General features: G+C 46.2%; 6 protein-coding genes across 6 annotated transcripts in view; 4 read left to right on the forward strand and 2 right to left on the reverse strand.

Moving 5' to 3' along the window:
• Nucleotides 1-8517: 8517 nt before the first annotated feature.
• Nucleotides 8518-9625, forward strand: LOC125954094 (DNA-directed RNA polymerase II subunit RPB3). Its single transcript, XM_049684102.1, has 3 exons — nucleotides 8518-8677; nucleotides 8742-9304; nucleotides 9377-9625. Exons 1-3 carry the CDS (start codon nucleotides 8592-8594, stop codon nucleotides 9547-9549), a joined length of 822 nt encoding a protein of 273 aa, XP_049540059.1. The 5' UTR covers nucleotides 8518-8591; the 3' UTR covers nucleotides 9550-9625.
• On the reverse strand, nucleotides 9608-10365 carry LOC125954099 (protein Dr1). The gene is made up of 2 exons (XM_049684109.1): nucleotides 10151-10365; nucleotides 9608-10085 (listed from the first exon to the last, which is right to left on the reverse strand). The coding sequence occupies exons 1-2, from the start codon at nucleotides 10244-10246 to the stop codon at nucleotides 9651-9653; spliced, it is 531 nt and encodes a 176-aa protein (XP_049540066.1). The 5' UTR covers nucleotides 10247-10365; the 3' UTR covers nucleotides 9608-9650.
• Nucleotides 10366-10429: 64 nt separating this feature from the next.
• On the forward strand, nucleotides 10430-15381 carry LOC125954090 (uncharacterized). The gene is made up of 4 exons (XM_049684099.1): nucleotides 10430-10598; nucleotides 10664-11142; nucleotides 14645-15074; nucleotides 15144-15381. Exons 1-4 carry the CDS (start codon nucleotides 10465-10467, stop codon nucleotides 15148-15150), a joined length of 1050 nt encoding a protein of 349 aa, XP_049540056.1. The 5' UTR covers nucleotides 10430-10464; the 3' UTR covers nucleotides 15151-15381.
• On the reverse strand, nucleotides 11136-12991 carry LOC125954084 (juvenile hormone esterase). The gene is made up of 3 exons (XM_049684087.1): nucleotides 11740-12991; nucleotides 11407-11678; nucleotides 11136-11338 (listed from the first exon to the last, which is right to left on the reverse strand). The coding sequence occupies exons 1-3, from the start codon at nucleotides 12979-12981 to the stop codon at nucleotides 11182-11184; spliced, it is 1671 nt and encodes a 556-aa protein (XP_049540044.1). The 5' UTR covers nucleotides 12982-12991; the 3' UTR covers nucleotides 11136-11181.
• LOC125954096 (ER membrane protein complex subunit 8/9 homolog) lies at nucleotides 13434-14476 on the forward strand. Its single transcript, XM_049684106.1, has 2 exons — nucleotides 13434-13763; nucleotides 13826-14476. The coding sequence occupies exons 1-2, from the start codon at nucleotides 13575-13577 to the stop codon at nucleotides 14228-14230; spliced, it is 594 nt and encodes a 197-aa protein (XP_049540063.1). The 5' UTR covers nucleotides 13434-13574; the 3' UTR covers nucleotides 14231-14476.
• A 2764-nt stretch (nucleotides 15382-18145) lies between the features above and the next one.
• Nucleotides 18146-18202, forward strand: part of LOC125954086 (spondin-2) — a 4560-nt gene continuing 4503 nt past the window's right edge. Inside the window, exon 1 of the mRNA XM_049684093.1 lies at nucleotides 18146-18202. This exon is cut by the window's right edge and continues 932 nt beyond it. The gene's annotated coding sequence lies outside the window, so the exon portion shown is untranslated.

Raw genomic sequence — 18202 nt, forward strand, 5'->3', positions numbered from 1 at the left:
TACTTCTTTCGTTCACTGCTTTTGGGTACACGATTCAAACGTTATACTACCCTTAAAATTCTTCTCGTTAACTAATTATATCATAAACTGGTATATAGTACACAAGAAATGCTTTTTGTTTATAATTTTGTGTGTGTGTGGATTTTATGCATTTTATGTGCTCCATCGCTGTTATGAAATGTTTCTCAAAATGTTCTTGTACAGCTTTATTAGTTGCTTTTTCCCATCCTGTTCTCTACCTTCCACGTATGTATGGTTTTTTTCTTCACTCATCTTTCCTCAAATGAAAAGTAGGCTATGGTTAATTCGAGTTAATAAAAACCTCATTTTTGAAGAGTTTTTTTTTACGAAACCATGAAGTTTTGTTTTGCCTGATAGTTCTATTGAACTACAGATATTTTATACTTAAAGAATATTTCGTCTTATTTGGAGGAAAAATTTGCTGAAAAATACAGCTAAAACTACATGAAATACTACTTTTCAAGTCTCTTTACCAGGTTTACTTCGGTTGACCTACAAAATGTACACAATACTTCCGAAAGGATCAGCATACAGAAAAAAAAAATTAAATGTGAAATAATGAAAATGCAAAAAAAATAAAGCAATAGATGGTAATAATAAATTCAATCGAAATAAATAAAAAAAATTAAACTCCTTTGCTACTTCCGCGCAAAAACAACAGCTACCTGGCTTAATATGATCAGTTTTGCCTAAATAGAATTAGTTCCTTCCAATTTGATCCAACACTTTTCAGGATCCATCGTGAATCTACTTACACAGTTTATACGCCCCAGTAGCGATCGATCGAAGGATATTTTAAATTACGACCTCCTTCCTTCTAGCCCTTGCTCTTCCATCACCGCTAGAACCACTCTGCTTAGAAGGAGAGCAAAAAAACAGATTCAAAATGCTGCTGGAACTCGAAAAGACCAAGAAAAACAGGTCGCCAAGTTAACTCGGGGTAACTGGGTGGAAAGGAAATGAAAGGAAGGGAAGGTTTATTTTTCCGAACTTCCGCCGCGCAAAGCCGAGCAAACAACAACAACAACAACATTCTAGGCGAAGGCTGGACGTGAGGCGTCAAAGTGGAAGGATGGTCGGTCTGGTTGGTTGGCTGGCTGGCTAGGCCCTGGCTGCCCTTGTTCGCGGTCCCCCCGAGGGCGCGCAAAAACCGCTCCAGTCAACCGCGTCGCCATCTTCCAGGAGATGGTGTTTCTTAATTAAATTTCATGTTTAACATTCTGATGATGTTAATTTAGCAGGAAATCCAACACGCGCTCACGCCCACCAACGAGAGAACCAACCAGGAGGAGGACCAGTCCACCGTGATTGTTGTGTTGTGTTCTGTGTCCCTCGTTAGGGAAAAGTTCACGACTTCCTTGGCGACGACGCTCGTCCCATCGCCCAGTGGTCGAGGTCGAGAGTGGAATGGAGTGTCCGTGGAATGGGCGCACGGTGCACGGTGCACGGTGAGTATCCGCCAACATCCGGACCAACCCACGGTGATGGCGCGTTTGGATTCGATCAGATTGTTCAATTTACGCTCGCCAGACTACCAGAACTGCGTCTGAGACGCTACCAGCCAGTGCGTTGCTTTTAATGAGCTGCCAGAAGCGGAAGAAGGAAGCGGAACAACTTTCGTCGTTCGGTAGCTAAGCATCGTTTTCGCCTTCCTCGGCCGGGACTGCAAAGTGGCGAACGAGGCTGATCCCCAAAGTGTTTTGCTCTAGGTTACGGGAGAAGACCAGGCGCGATATTGATTAAACGTTTGCTTTGGTTTTACGCTAGAGCGTTATCTGCTTTTTGTTTTCTTCCTGCATCTTTATGGACTTTGGATGACCTGCTAGCTCATTTCACACTTACTTTAGCTTTGTATCGAAAGGTCTCCATGTTTATGAATGATACTCGCATTATTATATGCACTTTGTTATTTTTTCACCTGATCTAGAGTAGCACTTCTGTCTATACAGTCTATATTGAATTTGTGAAACGGGGTTCTAAGAACTTTTTTCTAATTAATTCTATGGGAAAGTTATTGCAAATTTAACGACTACTTTGTAACAACCATATAAAATATCTCATTAACTCTTATTACTCCATTTTTAATTATAAAGTTACTTGTTCGATTGGTGATACCGGAAAATTTTGGGATCATAATGAAGACAGAGAATGATAGTAAACGATGAAGTAATGAAGAGAATGATAGTAAACGCTGGTTGAGGTGAAACATACAATTCGTTGTAGTAGGTAGGAATAAATGCTGATGAAATTAGTGATCCGTAAACGAAATGCAAGTATTTAGAAGATATTGGAGACATTAAAAATGAACCAGTTGGCATTTCGAAACTATCTATAAAGCTCAGGATATTCAAAAAGTATTATTTTTCATTGCTCCTATTAGTTACACAATTCGATGATGGAATTGTTAAAAGCGAAGATATAGCGAAATGAAAAGGCAAATTATGCGATTTATGAGCACATAGATCCGGTTCGTTAAACGTAGTATCGTCGGATCGGATTTCTTTGTTTATTTATCTATTTAATTATTTCTTTGCTTATTAAATTGTCTATTTATTTACTCATTTTCGTTTATTTTTCTATATATATTTTTTAATATTATCTATTAATTTGCACTGTTGTCCCTGTGCCTGTGATGCTATTAATATTTACTTGTGTTCTATGGTTCATGTTTCCGATATTGACGATGTTTGTAAGGGCGACTTCGGTATTGTAATTTATTTTTTTGCATTTTTTATGAGTTTTTATCCTTTCTATATTGTGTAAAATTTTGGGATGCTCAATGCATCTCGAAACTTTGAATCGCGTTTCCCAAAACCTACTTTTAAAAAGTCGGTGCCCATCGTAGCATAAAAACTACTGGACTGATCGATTGAAAATTTTTAACACATAATCTGTGCACTATTTGCCAGGTAGCCCCGTCTAGTTTTTATAAAAATTGCTGATACTTTTTTTTTCTAACTTCTAATTAATCTAACAAAAGAATATTGATTTGTATATTTCTGATGACCCAGCACGTGGCTACGATGGGCACCGCAAAAAGTACATTTTTACAAACTTGTCTTTCTAGATTGGATACCATGAACGCATTTTTGAACAAATCTTCCCCAAAATAGAACCAAATATTCTTGAAAAGTTGTAGTTTAATATGAGACTATTTTGAAAAATTAAAGTTGACTGGTTTCTTCTCAAAAATCATCAAAAATAAACTTTTTTTGGCCCGAAATAATCAAAGCCGCCCCTTAAGCTCTTTACAAAACATACAAAATAGGAGAAAAATCAAAATACAATACTCTGAAAAGGAATTGTCTTTTGCATTCTGTACAGTTCTGCTTATTGTGGAAATATGTCGACTCCATTTCTCTATTTTAATTAGCGTCCACCGTGTTACTTGTTCTCTGAAGATAATGTATCATGCCACGACCATAAGTATCGACGTAACGAATGGTACTCGTATTTTGACCACATGGTATCGACCTCTATGTTTCTATAACTCTTGCCCGAATCGTTTCTACCTGGGATACATGCTGACTGACATAAGTCCAGAACCCACTGGCGCACCTCAGACTTCAGTAGTAACCTTAATTAAACTCTTATCATTGTTCAAGAGTTCTACAGTTCCATTCCTGGGTATTTTACATTTCCAAATACGACATCAACAACCGGTACAAGAACATGAAGCCGGAACCACTTCAACGGTCACAATACAAGGCTTCGAACCAAGCACCAAGAACGTGCTTCGCAAATATGTAGAGCAAGTGAGTGATGCCGATGCCGCTGATAAATGCGTCATGTTTCTGGACCGTCATAGGTGTGTGTGTGTACGCACCTCTAGGCCTACTATGATCTTATCGCCGGTATATGTGCCGGTTGAATTCATAATGCCCTCCGTACACTCCAACGGTCCTAGCCCAACATGGTGTCAATATTTTTGCACCACATTTGCACCCATCAGCCACCTGCACCTCCAAGTTCTCCACGGCTTCTCCTCCTTCCTCTCTTCCTATCCCCATTCCCTTGCCTGCCATCAACACTCCATTATTGTGCGCGGGGCGACCATTTGAGCAATGACCGGCACGAATCGCGTAGATCTTCCTACCGCGATTACCGCGACCACGACGCCATGACGATGACGGTGACGGTGGTGCCCGGAGGTCGCCGCCACGATGGCGACTCACAACATGGCACTACCCCCCCTCCCTCGAGAGTGTTGGCGTGGAGTGGTGGGCAGCGCGCGCGCACAGAAGTCGTTTTGATTGATTGATGATCAATTGGGTCTTAATTTATGCGAAGTCATATGCATAATACAACCATTATACATTCACCTCGACACGGTTTTTGCGCGCAGATTGCGTGCCGTGCCAGCCGGTTCCGGTGGGGAGGCGGTGGAGGGAAGAGGGGGGTGTCCACCACCACCACCACCACTCCGACAGCGGCGGCAAAACGGCGAAGGCGAAAGGATCACCGACGTTCCTCTACGTTCCTCTGGACCGTCTTCAGGCACCTTCCTCGCACCGACCGACTTCCATGTTCGTTAATTGTTTTAAAACGTTAAATCTCCATCACCTCGGGATCACCCCCCCCCCCGGCTCCCGCTCTTTCCACTAGTATTCTCTTCCATTTCCCGCCTGAGAAACCGAGGCTCACCTGGCGATCATCAGTTCATCGCCAGATCCCGCCCCGGAGATACGATACTGCTCGATGCTCGACCATTTTGCATCGGCATCGAACCGAAAAGCAGGTTATCCGGCGGCGTTCGGAGATCTTTAGCGCGTTGGAATTATTCATAAGCCCGCCCGTCGCCGACCCCCCAGACCCCGACCCGGACCCCGACTGACCGACCAACAACTCGACCAACGGCCTCACGGAATTCATCCCCGCGTCTTCCTTCCTTTAGAGACGTCCTCCACGTTCTTCTCCCTAATAGATTTACATCTTTCATTAGGTAGGAATCCCCCGCCCTCTCTCTTTCTCTCTCTCTCTCTCTCTGCCTCTGCTTTGTTCCGGCTAGTAATCAACGTTTTGCTTCTTCTTTATCTCATTCCTTTCCACGTCGTTCTCCGGTGTATTGTAAGGAGATGGTCTCTGGCAGGGGAACCGGAGCCGGGATTCGGTGGCATCAGTCCATTCGTTTCGTCTACTCACCTTACCGCACCTCACCACCACCACCACCACCAGCATCACGTCTTGGGCTTTGGGCGACGGGTTTCCTGATGTCTATCTCGCTTTTATGATTTAGATTCCTCGCGCGCGCGCGCACACGCTCGCCCGAAGCCCGGTCGCCTCCCCGGGTATCTACCCTTCCGGGCGTCTTTTACGAATGGTCTGAGGACGGCCTGGGACCGACGTACCGGCCTCGATCTACGGGAAACCTCGGGGAACCGGGGGAGGGGATTGGTATCTCAATTCGTTGATCAAAAGCTCATTATAAATTCATCAACGCTTGCTAAGGTAGGGAAGGTAGGGATATGCCAATGGTGCGCCTTCGCCGTCTCTCCGTCGTCGTCAGAGTCGTCGTCGTCAGAGTCGTCGTCGTAGTAGTCGTTGCGTTGCGGCTCTTGGGCTCGTGTTCCGTGTCGTGACAGGCGGATAAGAGCTCCTGAAGACATGACCGTGAGGACCGGACAGATGAAGGGGAGAGGGCAGGGGTGTTGGGAGATGAAGTGGATGAGCAACATGAACGTACACAAACACACACAGACACAGATACACATCGACACACCTTCTTCTAAGGGGTTTGAGAGTTGAAACCCTTTAGAACACTTATGGATGGCGCGCTAGTGGTGGTAGTGCCCCCCCCCCCCCCCCCCGTCTCTCACATTTAATCCGGAATCATAAACAAACGAAACTCCAGCTACTCCTGCTCCTCGTCGGGCGGGCGCCCCCTTTACCAAGGCACTCAACATTCCGATACGAATCGATTTACGTGTTGGGCGTCGCGACCAACGTCTCGCCTCCGTCCCGCTGGAGACGCCATTAGGTATCATGTTTGCTCTGGCCCAGATCACACCGTACACACCGAGTGTACCGCCACCGGGCGAGTGAGCGAACCGGTGGGATGGAACGAGCGGAGCGGAAACAAATGGTCCAGAGGGGCATAAATTCGTGTCGTTATTACTTAATCTCCCCCCTCGGCGGGGTCATCATTTGATGCTTGGTGCTTGGTGGTGTGATCATTCGTTCGGGGGGTTGTTTTGGTGGAGGCCGGTTAATTGGAGGTATATGTGTGTTCCCCTGTGAGTCCTTGGGAGGGTGGACGGTATTGGAGCAGGATTGAGCGAATATGCCAGCCACGGAGTTGACGAGTTTCCTTCCGGGCGCTGGTTAGAAGAAGTTGGATTGTAGGATTTCCTTTTTTACATTTGACTTGAAAGTAATAGTAATTTTCAATCAAATGTGTGAAACTGATTGTGTGAAGATAGCTCTTGTGATTTGGCTTCACAATTACACTTTCTTGGCATTACAAGGATCTACACTATCATCTGTTTGGAAATCTGTGCTTTAGTGTGTTAGTTAATAGAGCTTCTTAGCAATAATCTAAGCAATAATAAGCATAACGTACGCATTTAAATTAAGAGACAATTTTCGGATGGTGATAGACAGTAAAATAAGACAGTTAATTGGGTTCCATAAATTTCCTATGTAAGGTAGTTATGTTCGAGTAATTGTAAATAAATTGAATCCTCTATCAGTGGAACGTGATAGCGGAAACAGTAAAGGCACTCCGTTCTGATGTATGCGTTTATCAAGGAACACTAGCTATAAGAACGCAGACGACTGAACTGAAAGAACTGAAAAATAAGACAACATGTACCGCCATAGAGAACTTTTGAGTAACTTCCGGAAGGCCGGTCGCAAAGGCGTAAATTTGTTTTGCTAGTAAGCTATACTTACCTTCCATGGGAAATTAAACGAACTTCATTATCTGTCCCAGATCTATCATCAGCCGAAATTGTGAAATTCTTTGACCCAAGAAGGTTCGAGGATGCTGTAGGAAGCAGTTCACACCTCCTGGAGTCCAATTTTACGATGGGGATGCTTTATCTTCAGCCGGTGCGCTGTTCGCACGGTGAAGGTTCTGATAGTAGGTGTTTTTGCATCGGATTTACACTAGATTTGCTTCTTTTGGTTGAACTGATTGCCTAATATCAATGCTGCTCGCATTATTTTAGGAACACAGTTTGAGTTGAGTTATGCACTAAAATTCCCTTTGCACCCTTTTGATAGTAGCTTGCGACACCTTTCAAAGAGGAGGCTGTACGTTAAGCATTCGATTCAACATCTACTAATTCCTTCACGAATGAGTGTTGCACCGGAACTTCCCCGGTATGTCTTTCCTGTGCATAGCTAGATACTTTAAATGCTACCATTTCCATATTTGATGCACTGGTTTCTTGAATATTTTGTTGCCTTTGTAACGAAGATTTATGCATCTCTCATTAAATTTTTAGACAAAAGACTTAAACAATCGATTTTCTCAGGTTGTTGTGCCCATTTGTGGTCAATTGCTAGTTTCAAACGCAATTCGCCATGGATTAAAGAAAATTTTGTACATATCAGAAATAATTGTTTTTCATCCAGATGGAACTCGATCGGATTTGTCTAGATCGTTACCTTGGGAAGTAGTTCTGTTTGAGGACAATATCGACATGATCATTAGTGATCCAAGAAGAGGAGTACAAACTCGAGGAAACTCCTTCCGTGGTGCAGGGTACAACGTGATGGCGCTGGTGATATGCGAGCTCCCTTATCATATGGACAAACTTCCTAATCATCTTTAGGCGCGATCTAAGGTTTCGAGGAACGCATGTATGTTGAAACTGGAACTGGCTGGAACAGCGACTAGTACTAGTATGGAACCGCTTTTGTGTCTTTGGAACCGCTTTTTAGTAGGCCGATGAATTCAACCGGAAGTCATCTTTAACTCCACGGTTCCAGATCATTTTCATTCGTTGCTAACCTGTGCCTCATTTATCGATGTAAAATGTTCACGGCATGCAAAGAAGCTTTTGCCGTATTTCGGTGGCACGAAAAAGAAGACAAAACACACTTCTTCATTATCCAGGGATATTTGATATTATCAAACATACTTTCTTGCTATGGAAAAACATCTCATAAGGGATTAAGGATACTGCTCCTCCTCCGGGTCCGTTGTTGGCTGAGTTGGTGGAAAACGGCCTTTTCATTTTTTTCAAAGCAAAATGATTATCGTTTTTCCGCCAGAATTGATCGTTTCTTCAATTGTCTACCTTTCTCTCATAAGAAAGTGTTGAAATTTGCTTTTATGAATATTTCTGGGTTAAATTATAGAAAGGTAAAAAGGGGTTTTCGTTGCTAGACTTTTAGTTATCATTTTAAAAGCGCTTTCCACGTCTTCTCTCCCCTCCACCTTGCATAATATATTAATTTATTTCTAAATAAATGGCCCTGTGAAAAAGAAAAGTGACACATCGCTGACCGGCATCTGAACTGTCAAAATTTGTTTGTTTTCTCACAACAGACGCCGCGCGAAGAGAGTTTTCTGCTGGTTTCCCACCGGATTTTCCTCCGAATTTTCACGATCCAGGCTCAAAATGCCGTACGCAAATCAACCGTCGGTGACCATTTCGGAGCTTACGGATGAAAATGTAAAGTTTGTCGTCGAAGACACGGAGCTAAGGTAAGCGATCCAGCAGCGTTTCTCCGATTTATCGCTGACCTCCCGCTTTACCTGACCGTTTTAGTGTGGCCAACAGCTTACGGCGAGTGTTTATTGCGGAAACACCTACGCTAGCCATTGATTGGGTACAGCTGGAGTCCAACACGACCGTACTGGCGGATGAATTCCTCGCCCATCGAGTTGGATTGATTCCCCTCATTTCGGACGAGGTGGTCGACCGGATGCAGTACAGTCGGGATTGTCCGTGCCTGGACTTTTGCAACGATTGCAGCGTGGAGTTTACATTGGACGTAAAATGCAATGAGGAGCACACCCGGCACGTTACGACGGCTGATCTGAAGTCTAGTGATCCTCGCGTTCTGCCGGTCACCTCGAGACACCGCGATGACGAGGACAACGAGTACGGCGAGGGAACGGATGAAATCCTGATTATTAAGCTTCGTAAAGGTCAGGAGCTGAAGTTGAAGGCGTATGCTAAGAAGGGTTTCGGTAAAGAGCACGCCAAGTGGAATCCAACGTGCGGTGTGAGCTTCGAGTACGATCCGGACAACGCCATGCGACACACGCTCTACCCCAAGCCCGACGAGTGGCCAAAATCGGAACATACCGAGCTGGATGATGATAAATGTAAATTGAATATTATCACCACCGTATTGAGCTGTTGATTAAAATGAGCATATTCCTCTTCTTTCGTTCTAGATGAAGCGGACTACAACTGGGAACTTAAGCCGAACAAATTCTTCTTCAACGTCGAATCATCCGGCGCCCTAAAACCAGAGAACATCGTACTGATGGGAGTGCAGGTGCTGAAAAACAAACTCTCCAATCTTCAAACGCAGCTCAGCCACGAAACGGACGTACTCGCTATCTAATTGTATCCACTGGACCTTAATTGTATACATACAAACCTTCCAAGGAAAACCTAAATCACGTCTCTAAACTCACAAACATCAATGCATTTCGTTTTCTTCGTTTAATAATCGTCACTATCGTCTTCGTCTTGCGACATTTGCTTCTGAAACAACTCGGCATTCTGCAGGGTTGCTGTCTGGACGTTGTACCATTGCTGTTGCTCGGCAGCGGCCTGCTCTTCGCGGGCTCGGGCAAACAGTTCCTGCTGTTGTCGTAGCAACTCTTCCTCTGGGATGCCAAGATTTTCCAACCGCGTGCTTTGTCTACGCCGTTTAGCCGCTACCTGTTTGCAATCGTTCAGTACCGCTTCGGCCTCCTGTTTGTAGTCCTTAAATCCCAGCCGATCCAGCGCTTCCAGGACATGCTCTGCGTTTATGGTTTTTTTGTTCCGCTGGTTACACACTTCGTTCGCTTCCGAGCTAATCAGGTGGATAAACTCGGTGCAACAATTCAGAATGAGTTCTCTGCTTTCGTTCGCCACCCGTATCGAAGGAACCTAAAATGAACGAACGAAGCGTTTAACAACTCGCTTTCTCGGGAATCCGCGCTTCGAAAACTTACCAGTTCTTTGATGATTTTGTTGATGCTCGCGCGGGGTAAGGTCAGCTCGTCGTCTTCCGGATTCGGTGGACAGAGCTCGTCGTGCGGATCGGACATCCTGTTTTCGGTGGGATTACGATTCGCGGCACTTTCTTCACGGCAGCGTTTGAGCGAATTTGTTTGGGAACAGTTTTTGTTTTATTTTTGCTTCTCCTTCCTCTCCTTCCTCTTCTTCGTCTACCTTGGTCCTGTGAAAAAGAGAAAACAACCGGTGTCCGGCTAGCCGGCTGTCACTTGCATAAACAACAATTCGGAGGGAAAACAAAATCCAGAAAATGGTTTCGAACATTTCTCGTGGTTTTCGTGAAGATTGTCTGTATTTTCTGAGTAATTTTGCGTCGAGAGAATCTCCTTACTTTGAAACATTCTGCAAGGAATGGAGGAAGGCGAACTTTCAGTACATATTCTGGTAAGCACCCACAGCAAACGGTCAAGCGAATCAGCGGATAAAAAATCGTACTTTTGCTTTTTCAGCGGTTGGACAACGGATGTCCAAAAAGTGGAATACACGCAAGAAGTCCTGTACATCGTGAAGCAGTGTTTTCTCTGCTCGCAAAGGCCACTGGAACGGATCGGTGCCCTGTATCTGCTGTACACGCTATACATGAAACAACCAATGTTGGCCTTTTGTAAAATACGCGTTACGCTAGCGCAGTGGCAGCGATTCCGGGAGGTGGCCGATCAGACTTACGATGGCCAAAAGATTCCGCAGCTCAGCGCGATCGTGTGGAAAATGTTCATATCCGAAGCGTTTCTGTTCGTGCAGGAAGAGATCCAACACGGATTCGATAGTTTCTTCGTTAAAAAGTGTAACAACAATAACATGGACGATCTGGCCGGGTGCGCTATGCGAATGGAACGAGAGATAACGACGATGAACGCACCGACGGGATTGTGCAAAGCGTTGGAAATTCTAGAGCTAGGCTACAACGAGATGAACGAAGCCTTGCAGGGTATGTAACGATGATTGATTTGTTCTTTTATTTCCTGTTTTAGGCTGGAAGAGGGAATAACTGGTCCCAGAAGGAGAACCGCTCGGTGAAGAGTCCCTGTTTGGTTTCTAACTGATCGCTGATTTCGAGATAAGTGTCGTTCTCGGTTGAAACGGGAATCCATTTGAGTCCTGGCAGATTGGCACGATTTGGATCGCTGGAAGTAGAAAATAGTATACGGGGCTTTAAATCGTGTTTCGGACTTGAAGGACGCCACAGACTTACCCATGAATGGCGAAGCTAGTCCACATTGAGGTCAATCTTACGACAGTTTGATGCTCTGGATCGGTGCTGTTGAACATGGGCGCAATAAAGGGACCCGTCAACAGATAGATAAGATCATCGTGATGCACCGCACCGTAGGGTTTGTCCTCGGGATAGTACAAATGCGAATATCTCCCAACGTACGCAAATTTGTATTGATAGACGGTTGTGTACTTGGAGGCGAGCGCAATGAAGCGATGCATCCCAAAGCCAATCAATCCATCCGCAAATAGCTTTGGCAAAACAAGAGATTAATCATCCATAAACAAACGCTCAGTGGATGGAGGTACTTACATAGTTTAATCCTGTCAATGAATCGTTCAAGGTTAAAGGACTGCTTCCCAGAAATCTCTCCCTCAGTAGACGACTTCGTGTGGCCGCTTCCGGTGTGTGGCGCTCGAAGAGGAACAGTATCGGTGCGAGGGTTTCAAAGCTGCCGTCCAATTCACGCCTAAGCGTTTCATTGCGTAAAATGCTCACAGCTGGTCCCGCAAATTCATCACGTGTAATGCCCGCTATTAAGGGAACTTTCATGAAATCCCCGCTTTGAAATGCTTCCGTTGGGTTACGGTCCAAAAAGCGCTCCTGGCCAAAGTCAGGCTCGATGACTGGTTTCCAGAGAAGCACCGGATTCCAGGCGAGCACGAACATGGTTTCTAAACTGTCGGCAAAATCCTCTGATGGTTTCTGTCGAAGGCATTCGATCATTTCGATCGTCGTTTTAATGGGACAACCAAGCAAAATGGCTTGTTTGTGTGCCAGCTCTAGCTGATGCTCCGGTACCTCCCATTGCGCCGTTGGGGCACCACTCATAACGATCGCGCGATGAAACAATCCCTTCGACATCGGTGATATAAGGTGCAAAGCGGTGCTTATCGCTCCGGCACTGTATCCCATCAGTGTAACGGAGTTTGAGAGTCCTCCGAAACTGGCAATGTTCTGTTGTATCCAACGGAGGGCAGCCACTTGATCTTTTAAACCCACATTACCCGGACATTCGGCCGTTCCGGTACTCATGAATCCGAGCGATCCTAAACGGTAATTGATCGTCACAAATACGATCGGATGATCCATGATGGCATGTGGACCGGCGAACGTGTTCGATTGTCCCGAGAGGCTGTAGAACCCACCGGGATGCAGATAGACCAGCACATCACGTGGCCGTATTCTGATAAGCTCCCCGGGAATCGCGGCGGTGTAAACGTTCAGGCGTAGACAGTCCTCCGATACCTTGTAGGTTTCGTTCATGAATGGCTGTGGACACATTGGACCGTCTTCGGTGGCATCGTAGGTACCGTTCCATGGTTCGGTCAGTGGTACGGGTGGTTGGAAGCGCAATTTACCGGTTGGTGATTGAGCATAGGGAATCCCCCGAAAAGCATAAAAGCTTTGACCCAAACGTGACTGCAGCACAGTTCCTTCAATGTCACCGAGCGAGGTATGAACGATGGGACGAATTTCCGGTAGGGAATGCGATAGTCCTACTAACAAAACTAACACGAGAAACATTAAACTACACTTACTCATCCTATGCATCGTTGGTAACGTTTGTTCATAAACTAATCTATCGATCTCCATCGAGCACAATTTTATATGATCCACGTGGTGCATGTAGTTGTGTAAATGGCCAGTTAGGGGATTTTTGCCAGACGATCAGTCGCCGTTAATTATTCATCAGATGCGTTATGTACGCAGGGTGTTTGGAAATTTGCATAATTTGAGCAAAGAATACTAAAAGATGATAATGTGGTCTATTGGCTGTGGCAGTTGTAAAACAAAGTGCCATGTGTTAGCTGCATTCGATGCAACGATGCACCAAAACGCATTCAGTTTATTTTATAGAATGCTAATCCAGAAGACATGCATTTTTGTTAGATTTTTAAAATAACTGAGTATTCATTTAAATGTAGCCTCAAGAAGCCCGAATCTAGTAAATGTTTTGGGTGTTGTTCTTATGCGTAGACCACTGTGCGAAATTTGGTTTGAGATGCGACACACCTTTTTCACAGGAACACGCCCAGTGAAAAAATCACTGTAAACGTCAACCTGCTGTCAATTAAAAATCGTGAAAACAAACCATTTCCCAGCAGCAGGATTTTGCATTATTTCCGCTTAAATCGCCTTTTAAAATGTCGGAAATAATGTTCGAGCCGCGTGCGTACTGCAAAATAATGCTGCACGCCGCCAAGTACCCGCACCTGGCCGTGAACGGTCTGCTGCTGGCCGAAACGGGCAAACCCGGCGTGATCGTGGATGCGGTTCCGCTCTTCCACCAGTGCCTTCACGTATCACCGATGGCCGAAGTGGCCCTCGTTCAGGTGAGTATTTAGTGAGGTGCACGGGAAGAATTGAGTGATACAACTTTGCCCATTGCTTTTAGGTGGAGGCCAAGGCTTCCCGAGCGAATCGTCAGATTGTCGGTTACTACGTTGGCTCGGAAAACTTTGCTGACAATCGCTTCGAGCGGGCTCCGGGCATCCGGATTGCGGACAAGATTGCGGAGAACTGCAGCAATGCGTGTGTGGCGGTGATAGACAACACTGCCGTTACACTGAACATGCAGTACCCTGCGCTGCGGATGTGGCAAAACCGGGACAATCGTTGGGTCAAGGCCAGATGCGCGGTGGATAACGAGCGCGTCACGTTCGACGCCGTTTCCTGTCTGCTGCAGCGTGGTGCGGCCAAGGAGCTGAACGACTTCGACAACTACCTAGACAATACGCAAAATGACTGGGACAACGTGCATTTGAACGGCGATCTCAAGCAGATTCTCGCAATGTATTAGCAGCAACGTTCACTGGTGGTCGCTTTTATTATACCAAAATCCAAATACGAGGAAAATATATTGTATCCGTTCCATTTCGGTTGGAACTAGTATATAGAATGCGCGATTTGACTAATCGCCTGAAATGGGTGGTTTGGTTCCACCGTTGGTTCAACGGTAAGGATCGGGTAGGTGTTTTCTGTTCAAATGTTTTAAATAAATAATGCAAAGGATTTGCATCGATAAAACTACGTGTTTATGAACGATCTGAATGCAAAAAATTGCCGCGCCAAATGATCAACATTTTGCAGAATAATCCCCCACACACGATGCAAGGCCAGAGCGGTTCATTTTGAATTTCCGGTTTACGTTTCTTCTTTCTTTCTTTCTTTCTCTACACGCCCCCCCCTTTCTGTGGTCTGCGGTCATCGACAGACGGTGAGCCATCTTCTTCTGACGCAATCGTAGGTGACAAAATACCACAATCGACGCTGATGGAAAGCCTACGCAAAGATTTGGACTCGATGATGACGGCAATGGATAAGGCAAACAAGGTCACCTTTGGGCCACGGTGGGCGGTCGGCGAAAGTGGATTGCCAAAGGATACGATCGGGAACCGGCGGTACTCGAGACGGCAGAATGCTTACCGGGCGAAGGTGCAGGATAAGCAATTCACGATAGCTACTAGTGGCCTAGAGGATGTGGAGATGGACGATCCGGAGGAAACATCACCGCCGGAACCACAATCCAGTTCTTCGAAGGATAAGGCAGTGAAGAAGCAACCGAGCAGCTCAACCACCGCCAGCTCTAGTAAAGATACTAAGAAAAATATACGCTATACTCGTAGCAAAATATTAATTTCAAAGTAAGTTTACAGGAAATTGCCTTATTCGATTTTCGATTTTACTATTTTCTCTCTCTCTCTCTATTCTAGGGATTAGGCAAGAGACTTACTGGACACGTGGTTCCTGTGTACTGATAAATTAAGTGGAGAAGTGATAATTAATTGTATTTTATATACACTTAAGCAGTAGTTATGTAAACAAAGAAATGGCTATTTGAATGGTGGAAAATAAAGTTGAAATGTTGCTGAACATCCCTTCTACAAGGCGTTACGCTCTGCTCGATGTTATGTTTAGCTCGCTCGATCTAACCTCCACGACGGTGGAAGCAAATGGTCAAAATGTTGTCTCTAAACCGAATCCTCTCCAAAAACCGAATTCACGATTTCATCTTGATCCGTACGCTATTTATCCATGAACCCGTTCCTGCGTCGTGCTGACACTTTAACCTAACAGGACCACCCTGGCACTTGGTGTTCTGATTTAACTTCTCTCCTCGATACCGACAGCGTGTGGCGTTCACGACACGATTCTCTTTCAAGGATAGATCGCGGGAACAATGTGCAAACCATTCACGCACCACTCGCGAACTCGCGATCGCAAGTACCGCGTGGTGAATTGATGTCCAACGATTTGCAGACTCGCTACTGTTGCTGCTGCTGCTGCTGCCGTGTACAATTAATCTCTTCCCAAGGATGGATGCATAACGCACGTGCACGCCAGTCCAGGAAACCGGACGACGTGAATGCACAACAGCGCGCCGTGCAAGTGTCTAGAAAGAATGGCCACGAAACATGAAGGATGTGTCCACCTACGTATGGGCGGCGTAACGGCGATTATATACGGGGCCAAGCCGGCGTACACTATTGGATCGCACAAATCGCGAGCAATCGCCTTACCGTGGTCCGTGATCATTTGTCACCCGTAGGGGGATGATCGAGCAAAAGTGATGTCATTTGCTGGGTCAGCAGGGATGAGTTATGAACCTCACACGATGATGATACACCGCTAACACTCCTTCTCGCCGCCTTGGCTTTAGTCCAGCGACAACTTCATTTTTCGAAAGGAAACGACGACATCATCGCAGATCTACAAAGCGGCTGGTCCGGAACACCTGGAGCATATGTTCCACGTGCTGTGCGTTTCGCGTGTTGTGCTTTGTTTGGCCCCTGGGGCGATCGTGGCGAGGATTAGTGGTCCCTCCCTGGCCTCCCTGGCCCGGCGTGCCTGGTCTGCCCGGTTGCTCTAACGAGCGTGATCGTGAGTAGCTTATAGCCCTTTTTAAGCCGCGGGAATTACGATAGCGATTTCGATTTATGATGCTTTGCGCCTTCTATGGCTGGCTGGTGGTGGCGCGATTTGGGGATGTTCCAATGGCTTGCTGCTTGCGGAAGTCGTTTGTTGTTTGTGGGTTCGGGAAGTGGTATTAATCAATTTTATGATCATGTTTTGCCGCTTCTCTTCTGATTGGAGGGTGCGCGTGTGCGTGTGTGTGTCTATATCGGACCCAAAGAAAAAGGTCCCGGTAAATCCATTTAGATTTTCGGCACACAAATTGACACTTTGTTTCGTATGAATCGCTCGCCGGTCGGTTGAGATCTTCATTCACGCACAAAAGCCTTCGAGCGATCCAACGATCCTTTCTTTTCGAACGAATCGAATCGTGCGGATGGAACATCTTTCCCGTGTCGATGTCTCGTGACTGGTAGATGATCCCGCGCGTCGCTGAATCACGCATTGCGAGGGGCCACCACTGTGCGAGGGATGGTGTGAAACTGGAAACCGGTGATTCCGCAAGATGGTTTACTGGTTTTTTTCTCTCTCTTCTGGTATGGTAATGCCCTCACCATCCCCAGATAAACGTCGCCATTTAAATGCTAATGATTGAACCATTACCCCTGGCGATCCGTGGTTGCGATTTGTTATGGCAGGAATGGCGGTTTTATTTATTGGTTCAATCGATTTATTGCTTCCGAACGCAGAGATCACCCATTTGGTTGATAAAACATTGCCATGGCCGTGCGGTGTGCGTGCTCGCGATCTCATAAACTTGTCCACCGGTCGTCGGTGTACGGTGTGGTGGCCAAGGGGTGCGCATCATATAAAATAAACCAATTTCATGTACGCGACATGGCGCGAGGACGAGAACCACGAGACGACCTGTTGATAGGTGTTGTCACTCGCGCCATGCCTGACCGAAAGGTTGTCCGCTGCTCGCGTCCTACGGAACATTAGCATTCGATTTTGGTCCGTGGGCAGTGTCGTGAGGCCCGGGCCCAATCGACACGTCGGTTTCTTCAGGTTACCGATCCGACCCATTGCTCTTGCACATGACGCAATTGGGCAACGGCGGTGTAGGAAGTGCAGGAAGTGGTTTATGGAGGCTCGAATGTCGCGATGTGCCGTAAGAAACGCCTAATGGCTGACCATTACGGGGTGATGAAGCGCGTCAAAGGGGTAATTACGATAACTTATTGGATAAACATTGGAACAAAACGCCCAGTATGCCCAGTCACTAAATTTGCATTGGCAGGTTGGTTGGTTGGACTACGAAATTGTATATTAACATTGCCTTTTCTTTCTCTCTCTTTCGCTCTCTCTGTGTCCCCCCCCCCCCACCTCTCGCCACAGAAACATGACAACGTCACGCACGCCACGCACGGTGTGGGCCGCAGTAAATGGACAGCTCATCGGGCATCATCTGCAGCCGATCGTACGAGACATTTTGCCGCGCCTGAACTGATGATGAGCAGCTAGCCGAACACCGGGAAGGGGGGAGGGGGTCGAGATCTACTGGCGATCGTGATCGCGAGCTCACTCCTCCAAACGGATAGATTGCCCACACAGGCAAACGAAAGAGACAATCGACGATTCGGCTCGACGATAGAGGAGAGATCGGCTAGTAGAATGGTCTTGGTCGGATAAGAGAATGGGTCTGTGCAGATGGTTTATAAATAACGAATCGCACACGAGGAGAAGGGGGTTGCCATCGTCACCGTAGCCTGCTTGGCCGGCTTAGCGATCCGCGATTGCGGTCGTGCAGTCTCGACCGTCCGAAAAACCCGCGTCAGAGTGACGGGGGCGTACACGAGAGTAAAGGCAAGGCGGACAGACGGACGGATTTCGTACGAAAATTTCCGCACGCTCAAAC

Source organism: Anopheles darlingi, chromosome 3 (genome assembly GCF_943734745.1).
Source record: "Anopheles darlingi chromosome 3, idAnoDarlMG_H_01, whole genome shotgun sequence".
In the NCBI taxonomy this organism is placed as follows: domain Eukaryota; kingdom Metazoa; phylum Arthropoda; class Insecta; order Diptera; family Culicidae; genus Anopheles; species Anopheles darlingi.